At 53.9% G+C, this 10,148-nt stretch overlaps 1 protein-coding gene across 2 annotated transcripts; it reads left to right on the top strand.

Annotated features, from left to right (window-relative positions):
• The first annotated feature begins 2,368 nt into the window (after window positions 1-2,368).
• BNIP3 (BCL2 interacting protein 3) lies at window positions 2,369-10,114 on the top strand. Of its 2 annotated transcripts, none has more exons than XM_056494583.1 (6): window positions 2,369-2,518; window positions 5,460-5,649; window positions 6,156-6,240; window positions 8,635-8,741; window positions 8,826-8,975; window positions 9,170-10,114. In XM_056494583.1, the coding sequence occupies exons 1-6, from the start codon at window positions 2,482-2,484 to the stop codon at window positions 9,219-9,221; spliced, it is 621 nt and encodes a 206-aa protein (XP_056350558.1). In that variant the 5' UTR covers window positions 2,369-2,481; the 3' UTR covers window positions 9,222-10,114. The 2 variants fall into 2 exon arrangements, with proteins under 2 accessions (XP_056350558.1, XP_056350556.1); XM_056494581.1 differs by having other exon boundaries at window positions 2,410-2,518; window positions 6,108-6,240.
• Window positions 10,115-10,148: the final 34 nt, after the last annotated feature.

The following is a 10,148-nucleotide window of genomic DNA, read 5'->3' as shown; positions in this document are numbered from 1 at the left end:
GTCTGTGGAGGAGATGGGTCACTGAATCTGGCTTAAATAGAATCAATCAACACATGATTGGTCTGTGACATGGCAGTCAATAAGATTAGAGCGAGTCCCAGCTGTGCAGAAGATCACAGTGTAATGAATCAACAACCTTTGAAGGACTTCATCCAACAACAGGAAAATTCACAATGTTTCCTGATCACAGCACAGTGCCTTTCCCTCAATAACCTGAAAGTTTTGCCATCAAATTTTACATGAAAATAAAAGTGTTCACCCAGTGACTGATGCAAGAGCAGTGCCCAAGGCAAGGATGGGCATTGGGGTTGGACATTGGGACAGGGGAGGTGCCCCTGCCATGGCACTGGGGGGGATTTGGAGTCCCTCCAACCCAAACCCCTCTGGGATTCTGTGATTCCATGACCCCTGTCCCTCCTGAGCCGGGTCCCCTTGTCGTGTGAGGGCAGTGCTGAAATCCTAATCCTCACACAGCCGGGGAGAGGGGCACATTCCCGGGAATCCCGGAGTTCTGCAGGGATAACCCGCAGCGCTGCCCCAGAGGGGCACAGCAGGAATCCCGGAATTCCAGCAGGGAGCAATCCCGCAATTCCAGCGGGGAGCAATCCCGGGGTTCTGCAGGGATAACCCGCAGTGCTGCCCCAGACGGGCACATTCCCGGGAATCCCGCAATTCCAGCGGGGATAACCCGCAGCGCTGCCCCAGAGGGGCACAGCAGGAATCCCGCAATTTCAGCGGGGAGCAATCCCGGAATTCCAGCAGGGATAACCCGCAGTGCTGCCCCAGACGGGCACATTCCCGATGAATCCCGCAATTCCAGCGGGGATAACCCGCAGCGCTGCCCCAGACGGGCACATTCCCGAGCAATCCCGCAATTCCAGCGGGGATAACCCGCAGCGCTGCCCCAGACGGGCACATTCCCGGGAATCCCGCAATTCCAGCGGGGATAACCCGCAGCGCTGCCCCAGACGGGCACATTCCCGATGAATCCCGCAATTCCAGCGGGGATAACCCGCAGCGCTGCCCCAGACGGGCACATTCCCGGGAATCCCGCAATTCCAGCGGGGATAACCCGCAGTGCTGCCCATGAGGGGCACATTCCCGGGAATCCCGCAATTCCAGCAGGGATAACCCGCAGCGCTGCCCCAGACGGGCACATTCCCGATGAATCCCGCAATTCCAGCGGGGATAACCCGCAGTGCTGCCCCAGACGGGCACATTCCCGGGAATCCCGCAATTCCAGCGGGGATAACTCCGTGCCCGGAGCAGCAGCAGGGAGCAGCAGAGCGCTGCGGGATGAGCGGCAATGAACGCACAGGGAACAACATCCACATTTTCCCACTCAAAACAAAACTTTTGTTCCGCACTGCACAATTCTTCCCCGAGTTCCTTAGGGCAGAACTGGCTCCATTCCCTTTACCATGGGCTGCTCAGAGCGCAATGCCCACATCCACAACATCCCGACCTTCCGGGAAGGTTATACGCAATATTAATATTCCTCACTATCGCAATAACTCACAATTTACTGATGATTCCACCTGGGCTTTGTGACTCGGCTGCGGAAAGGTGCAAGTGAAAACAATTCCAGCCAGGACAAGAAAGCCTGCACGCTTTGAGTTAATACTTTGGCTAAATAGAATCAGGTTTGATGCATTTGTCTTTACAAAGTCCCAGCAGTAAATCAGTATCTGCTTTCAAATAACAACACAAGTTAAATGGTTCCCGCTGCCCAGAGACCTGATGGCATCGCGTCAATTAAAGACTAAAAGGAGAAGATTTATTATTTATTATAATTTATTTATTATTAATTATGATTATTTATTAACCTTCTTGGGGCTGTTCTGTGCAGGACTGATGCTTGTTGGTCCCTTCCAACTCAACCACTGTGTGATTATTACATGTTTTAAGGTAATTTATGATTCGCTGTCGGGGCTGGCTTAGCGACGGCAAGCTGTGATTTTGGAAAAGGAAAAAAAACCGTGTCTGATCTGAAATCTCATCTGTGTCTGAAATCTCAGTGTCTGATCTGAAATCTCATCTGTGTCTGAAATCCTCTCTGTGTCTGCTCTGAAATCTCATCTGTGTCTGAAATCTCAGGGTCTGCTCGGAAACCCCTCTGTGCCCCGTGTGACTCCGAACGCCGTGAGGGAGGCCCGCGGGCGGTGCGGGCGGAGCGCTCAGCGGGCAGAGAGCGGGACTCCGGCGGGATCTCCTGCGGGATGTCGTGAGGGATGTCGTGAGGGATATCGTGAGTGACGTTATGAAGAATACCCTGCGGGATCCGTCCCCGTTATCCCGGTCCCCGCCCGGCCCCGCTCCCTCCCCGCCATAATGGCGGCCTGAGGGAGCGCGCGCCCCGCCCCGCCCCGCCCCGCAGCGCCGGCCAATGGGCGCTCGGCGCGGCTCTGACGTCACGGGCGGCGCGGCGGCGCAGCGCGCGGGCGGTGCCGCGGTCAGTGCGTGCCCGACCGCCCGCCCGCCATGTCGCGACAGAGCCCGGCCGAGGAGAACCTGCAGGGTAAGGCCGCGACACCGCGGGGACACCGCGGGGACACCGCGGGCACTGCCCGGGCACCGCGCGATGGGGGGCGGCACTGCCCGGCTCTGCGGGCCGCACCGGCGCGGGGCCCGTCTGTGTCGCGATAGTCGGTGATTGCGGTAGGAGACGCGCGCGGCGCAGTGCTGTCTGTCGCGGGCACGGGCCGGGTCAGTACCGTGTTAAATGGCCGGGAAAGGGGCGATCGCAGCGCAGGCGCCGGCAGCGCGGGTGGCGCGGTGCTTGTCGCGATTTAGGGGACGATCTGTCGGAATCCCGCTGGGTTCCCAGCTGTGCGGTAAGAAGGTGCAGCGGCGCAGGGCAGGTCTGTGCCCGCAGGGCTCGTACCCGTGTCGGCCCCGCTGTCCCGGGTTCATCCCGCCCCGTCCTGGGCTTTGCGCTGTTGGCGTTCCCGGCTCCATGAAAACACAGCCCCTTATCCTTAAATTAAATAGTGATCCACAGCCTGTTCCGGCTGCTGCTTTCTCTGAGTGCCCGAAAGGAGGAGGGAACAAGGGAGAATTGCAAACGCATCTTCTCTCCTCTTGCTGCTGCAATCCCAGTCCTCTCCCTGCTTTATCCTGCATTCCCAGTGAGACTCCAGAATAAAGTCTTAGTTTGGGTCTAGAGGTTGCGATCGTTCTTCGGTGACAAGCTGAGCTCCCACAGATTTCGGGGAAAGGGTGGGAAGGGTTGGTGTGGCTCTGGACACGCTCCCTGCCACATACTGGCACTGTGACGTGCGGGAAAAATCCCAAACAAACCCAAACAACAACAAAAACAAACCTCTGTGAAGGGAAGGGCTGCGGGAGAGAGGCGGCTCTCCCGGACTCGGTGTCCTGGGATGTTTTATCCAGGTCTCCTGGGATGTTTTATCCAGGTGTCTGGGATGTTTTATCCAGGTCTCCTGGGATGTTTTATCCAGGTGTCTGGGATGTTTTATCCAGGTCTCCTGGGATGTTTTATCCAGGTGTCTGGGATGTTTTATCCAGGTGTCCTGGGATGTTTTATGCAGGTCTGTGGTCCTCGGGCTGTGCAGATGTTGGTGTCTGTATTTCAAAGGAGACACTCGTGGTGTCCATGCACACGGGGCAGTTCAGCTTTGTGCTGTCCCCGTTTGATTTTGGAGCCCTCGGTCTCCTCCCAGCCAGGATATCTGGGGTATCTTTGTCTGAAGTTCCTGTTTCGGCTAAAGCCCTGCACGGGTTTCTCCCCAGCTGCATTCCTGCAGTGCTGCTCTGCCAGCTGTGCTGCCTGGGAGGGACCCTGCAGCTCCAGCTGTGCCAGCTGTGCCTCTGTTCCCTGAGCCTTTATTCCCAGCCAGCACCAGCAGCCCGGGCACCTCTGTCCCTGTCTGTCCCTTTCCCTCCTGGTTCCTCAGACATCCTTCCCCAGAGTCTGGGGAGTTCCCCCTGCCCTCCTGTCCTCTCTGTGCACTGCTGTGCTGTTCCACTGTGGATTCCTGAATCTGTGTAATTCAGGTACTCTCTGTCCCCTGAGCTCATTTCCGGGGGGATGGAGGGACAGGACACAGGGAATGGTTTCCCACTGCCAGGGCTGGATGGGATTTGGGCAGGAATTGTTCCCTGGGAGCTGGGATGGAATTCCCAGATTTGCTGCCCCTGGCAGTGCCCAAGGCCAGGCTGGACACTGGGGACAGTGGGAGGTGTCCCTGCCGTGGCAGGGGTGGCACTGGGGGGATTTGGGATCCCACCCCACCCAAAGCATTCCAGGATTCTGTAGGGGAGGGAACAGCCCCAGGCCCTGCAGGGAGCTGTCCCTGCCCAGGAGGGAGTTGTTTTTCCCTCCCTTAGGAAAACAAAGCCCATGTGACCGTGTTAAATATACTGCCAGGAGCAAACCCATGACAGCCCTTGCCACACACCCGCTCTTGCTTAACAGCAGCACCTACAAATGGGGCTGGAAAAAAGGCTGCACAAAGCAGTGCCTGGATCTGGAGCCCAAAATACTTTCAATAAATGGATAACAGCTTTGGCAGCAAAAGCCCTTACGTTATTTTGACTGCCACCTATGTTGAGCAATAAAAATGGGATATATCCCAAAATAAAAGATCTGTATGTGCAGAGAGAAACACAATGTACTGAGCAGCTGCTGCCCAGCCTTGTGAGCCTTCCCAGCTCAAGTCTCTGCACTCTGCATTCCAGGCTGCTGATGGGCTGGAGGCAGGGCTGGCCCTGTGTCCCTGTGTCCTGGTTTAAGGACAGGTGTCTGCCAGTAAAGGCAGGAGCTTCTCTTTGAAATGGAGAATGTAAACCCCCTCCATCCAAATTATTATAGTTTTGAAATGAAGGGGCTCTCAGGCAAAGAGATGGGAATTAGGAATAACAGTTCTTGACTAGGAAAATTAAAATAGCAATGCAGTATTACACAGAACAATCCCAGCCCTGCCAGAGTCAGAATCCAAGCTGACACCCGTCAGTCAGTCAGGGTGTTGGCACAGTCCCATTCAATGGTGGCTGCATCCTCCTGCAGGGGCAGATGTGGTTCAGCTGGAGCAGTGCTCCTGGAGAAGGTGCAGTTTCCTCTGAAGCTCCAGGGATGATGTGGAAAGGTCTGGTTTTCCTCTGGAATCCAGTGGAAAGAAGGTGCCTTGGTGTCCCAAATGTCAGTTTTTATCTGGGTAGGAAAGGCTTGGCTCCTCCCCTGGCTGGAGCATCTCCCATGGGATGATGGAATTTTATCAGTCATGCCCTGGGACTCACTGGCCATGAACAGGAGATATCTCCTGGAGGGAGGATGGGCTGTGGGAAGATAAAGATGATTGCCCAGCTGGTTTAAAGATGGCCCATGAGCAGATAATGTGTGCCAGGAGATCAGGGGCACTGCCCCAGCTGGGGTAACAGAATTCACGTTTCTAGCCACATCAACCCAACAGGGTCTGAGCTGTGCCTTGTGCCCACAGGGTCCTGGGTGGAGCTGCACTTCAGCAGCAATGGCAGTGGCAGTGGCAGTGGCAGCTCAGTGTCTGGGGGCAGCCAGGAGCAGGTGCCAGCCTCGCTGTCCATCCACAACGGGGACATGGAGAAGATCCTGCTGGACGCCCAGCACGAGTCGGGCAGGAGCAGCTCCAGGGAGAGCTCCCACTGTGACAGGTGAGCAGGGGGCACTGCCAGGGCCACCAGGGGCTGCCAGGGGCAGAGACACAAGTGTATTTACACACATGGATTACATACATGTGCCTGGGTACATGACACACATTTACATGGGTGTGGATTTTGTGTGTGCTGTGGGTTTCCCTCTGAGCACATCTCCAGGGGTGGCACACAAGAGCTCAGCCCTGGCCAGGTGCTCAGGCAGTGCCATCTGTTGGATTTTGATGGGCTGGGAGGTCTCCAGCCTAAACTGTGTTTGGAAAAACCCAAACTCCACAGAGGGATGTGGAATTGCCTGGCCTGGCCTGGCTGCTGGGGGTTCAAACCAAACCCACTGCAGTCCTTGCTGGCTGCCTGTTTCTGTGGCAGTGCCAGGCCCAGCAGGAGTGTGGGCAGGGCTGGGGGTCAGAGTGGTGGCTGGGGTGGCAGCTCTGCCCCTGCCAGCCCTGGGCACTCAGCTGCAGGTGCATGGAAGCTCACTGCTGTGTGCTGTGTGCTGTGTGCAGCCCCCCTCGCTCACAGACCCCCCAGGACAGCCACAGAGCCCTGGAGATAGAGAGCCACAGCAGCGGGGAGAAGAACAGCTTCCAGGTAAGATCCCACCTGCTTGGAGCCCAGGGAGGGAGGGAGGTGCTGGAACACACACTTCCACAATTCCCAGGAGCCCTGGCACATCCAGGCTCTGTTTGTTCTCACACCTGGGGTGTTTGGGTTTGGTCTTTCCAATCTGTGACTGAGGTTTTCAGAAGGATTTCCCCTCTCTCCCTTTGGCTGCTCATGGGGTACATTTCCTGCATCCCCCACCAGTGCTGAAATGCACCTCCACCAATTTAGTAGGAATTTTAAAAGTTATTTTGACAGCAGCAAGAATTTTAGAGTCACTTAAATGTGGCAGCCAAAAATACACAGTTTCCAAGCCCTGCCACACCTTTGGTCCCAGGTATTTTAACAGTTAATGCCAAACCTGAGTACATGCTGCTTTGGAAAACTCCCTGTTCTTTCTGATTGCACTTGGTAGGTTTGTTTACCTTGCAAGGAAAATTAATGAGCACATCTGCAACAAGAGTGGGGGAGAGGATGTACATTGACAATATTTAATCAATACAGGGCTTATTGCAGGATGACAGGCTGAAATCTGAAGTCTTCAGTGTAATAAATTAGCTTTTAATATGAAAAGAAATGACTTAGAGAACATTTTGAGGAAGGAAGTAATTCAAGGAGGTGAATTTTTCTGCATCATTTCTGGAACTCCTGCCAGACTCCAAGGACCCAGCTTTAGGTTAGCTAAATGTGGTAGTGCAAGTTAATTATTACTGGAAATTATAATTTTTATATTGTCAGAAACACCCTTCAGCTGTTTTAAAGACCATTATTTAGACTTTGAGAACAAATAACCCCAAGTTAAAAAGCCATCAGGATCCCAGCTCCTGGACAGTTTTATTTCCATCCTGTGTGTGTCTGTGCACAGGGAGCTGTTGGAATTCTGGGAGCAGGATCTATTTTTATCCCAAGGCCTGGCAGTGTGGAATGGAGCCCAGCTGAGGCAGGAGCTGTGCCCTGACTCAGCGTTTGTGCTGTAACTGCACCAGAGCTGGGGCTGGGGGGCTTGTTCTGGGAGCTGCCACCTGGCCAGGTCACCAGGGACTGGGGTTGTTCCAGCCAGGAGGTGACAAGGACTTCAGTGACATGGCCAGCTCTGAGCGTGGGATTTGGGGTCCCTGTGCCCAGTGCCCATCAGGGCTGGGAACTGGGCATGTTTTGGGTCTGTGCATGAGGATGAAATGCTGGGCTCTTGGATTTCACTGCCAGGGCACATATGGGATATGGGAAATGGGATATGGGATATGGGAGGGATATGGGATATGGGATATGAGATATGGGATATGGGATATGGGATATGAGATATGAGATATGGGATATGGGATATGGGAAATGGGATATGAGATATGGGATATGAGATATGGGATATGGGATATGGGAAATGGGATATGGGATATGAGATATGGGATATGAGATGGAAATGGGATATGAGATATGGGATATGGGATATGAGATGTGGGATATGGGATGTGGGATGTGGGATATGGGATATGGGATATGAGATATGGGATGTGGGATATGGGATATGGGATGTGGGATATGGGATATGGGATATGAGATATGGGATGTGGAATATGGGATATGGGATATGGGATGTGGGATATGGGATATGGGATATGAGATATGGGATGTGGGATATGGGATATGGGATGTGGGATATGGGATATGGGATATGGGATGTGGGATATGGGATATGGGATGTGGGATATGAGATATGGGATGTGGGATGTGGTATATGGGATATGGGATATGGGAAATGGGATATGGGATATGGGATATGGGATATGGGATATGGGATATGGGAAATGGGAAATGGGATATGGGATATGGGATATGGGATATGGGATATGGGATATGGGATATGGGATATGAGATGGATATGGGATGTGGGATATGGGATATGGGATATGGGATGTGGGATATGAGATATGGGATGTGGGATGTGGTATATGGGATATGGGATATGGGAAATGGGATATGAGATGGATATGGGATATGGGATATGGGATATGGGATATGGGATATGGGAAATGGGATATGGGATATGGGATATGGGAAATGGGAAATGGGATATGGGAAATGGGATATGGGATATGGGATATGGGATATGGGATATGGGATATGGGATATGGGATATGGGATGTGGGATATGGGATATGGGATATGGGATATGGGATGTGGGATATGGGATATGAGATATGGGATATGGGATGTGGGATGTGGGATGTGGTCTCTGCCGTTCTCACCCCACTGAGCACGGATCTCTGCTCCCGTCACTGAGGGGCATGGGAAGGGTGGGAAGGTGTCAGGGCTGGCCTGGGCAGTGGGGCAGGAGCTGTGGCACTGCCAGCTGTGCTGCCTGATGGGTGCTGGCTCGTGTTTCAGTCCGAGGAGGATTTCCTGGAGAGGAGGAGGGAGGTGGAGCGGCTGCTGCGGAAGAACGCGGACTGGATCTGGGACTGGTCCAGCCGGCCCGAGAACATCCCACCCAAGTGAGTGCAGCCACAGCTGCTGGGAGAGAGAGCTCCTGCAGCTCCTCCAGCCCAAGCACAGCTCACCTTCCTTCCCAAATCCAGGGAATTCCTCTTCAAACACCCCCGGCGCACGGCCACGCTCAGCATGAGGAACACCAGTGTCATGAAGAAAGGGGGGATTTTCTCTGCAGAGTTCCTGAAGGTTTTCCTCCCATCCCTGCTGCTCTCTCACCTGCTGGCCATTGGACTGGGGTAAGGTTCAGTTAAAAAAAAGTAGATTTTTTTTACCTGCTTTCTTGGAGGCCTGATTTCAATTCCCAGTTCTGGCCAGTGTGCCCTGCACTGGTCAGTGTGTCCTGCACTGCTCAGAGTGTGTCCTGCACTGGTCAGTGTGCCCTGCACTGGTCAGTGTCCCTGCACTGACCAGAGCTCTGCTCTGCCCCCAGGATTTACATTGGCAGGCGCCTGACCACCACAGCTTCCAGCAGCACCTTCTAGAGGCACGTGGTGGAGGAGCTGGAGCAGACAGACTCAGCTGGAGCACAGGAGGTGCAGAGGAGGGGAGCTGGTCGTGGCGCCGTCGTGTGTGTGTCCTGTCCGTGTCCTGTTTTAGTTTAGTCTAAAAATGGGAGGGGAGACGCTGGAGCTCCCGTGTCACATAGAGCCTGCTGGAGCAGTCCCTGCTGGAGCAGTCCCTGCTGGATCAATCCCTGCTGGATCAATCCCTGCTGGATCAATCCCTCGAGCACGTGGCAGATGCTGTAATGTCCCTTAGTGCTTTGTAGTGAAGTACCTGAGAATTAGAGCAGCTCCGTGTTGAAACCAGCCCCAGCTTTCAGCAGCCCTTGTGCTGGGCCCTGTCCCTCCCCTGTGCTGGGAGCTTGTCACTGTCCCCACGGGGAGGGAAGAGCCCAAACCACGAGTGGCCTTACAGATTGATCCGGGAATTCCCAGGGCTGGCACCGGCCCCGGGCACTTTTAACTCTGGCAGTTGTTGCTTTGTTCACTTGGGTGGGAGGTCTAAGGTGTTGAGACACAGTGGGAAGAGGTGAGCACGTGGGTAAAACTCCATCAGTTTGTCCTAGTTCAGAGGTAGAATGTGGATTTAGTGCCTACTAAAAGCTGCTTTTGCCAGGACATTTCTTGAAGCCCTAGCAGTTACTCCAAGTTCTCTGCTGTACCTACTGCAGGCTGTTGCTTCACAGGCTTTACCTGTCCCTAAAACCTGCACCTGACCCCAGCCCTGGGCACACCAACCACAGGGTGGCTTCTCCTTGGTTTTTACTGATGCAATGCCTTTCCCTTCAGTGATTTTATCTTATTTAATGAGAAAATGAATGTTTGCCAAAATACCATGTTTTATATATTTAAATAAAAAGGTTCCTGGTGAACTCAGAGTGTCCTCGTTCCTTTTTCTGCAGTAAT

Source organism: Oenanthe melanoleuca, chromosome 6 (assembly GCF_029582105.1).
Source record: "Oenanthe melanoleuca isolate GR-GAL-2019-014 chromosome 6, OMel1.0, whole genome shotgun sequence".
NCBI classification, from domain to species: Eukaryota; Metazoa; Chordata; class Aves; order Passeriformes; family Muscicapidae; genus Oenanthe; species Oenanthe melanoleuca.
The sequence above is the reverse complement of the archived record's forward strand: the minus strand, read 5'-3'. Positions and strand labels throughout refer to the sequence as shown.

Coding starts and splice junctions, on each gene's coding strand:
- BNIP3 (XM_056494581.1), top strand. CDS start 2,482: ATGTCGCGACAGAGCCCGGCCGAGGAGAACCTGCAGG. Junction 5,650..6,107: donor GAGAGCTCCCACTGTGACAG/GTGAGCAGGGGG, acceptor CTGGGCACTCAG/CTGCAGGTGCATGGAAGCTC. Junction 8,976..9,169: donor CTGCTGGCCATTGGACTGGG/GTAAGGTTCAGT, acceptor CTCTGCCCCCAG/GATTTACATTGGCAGGCGCC.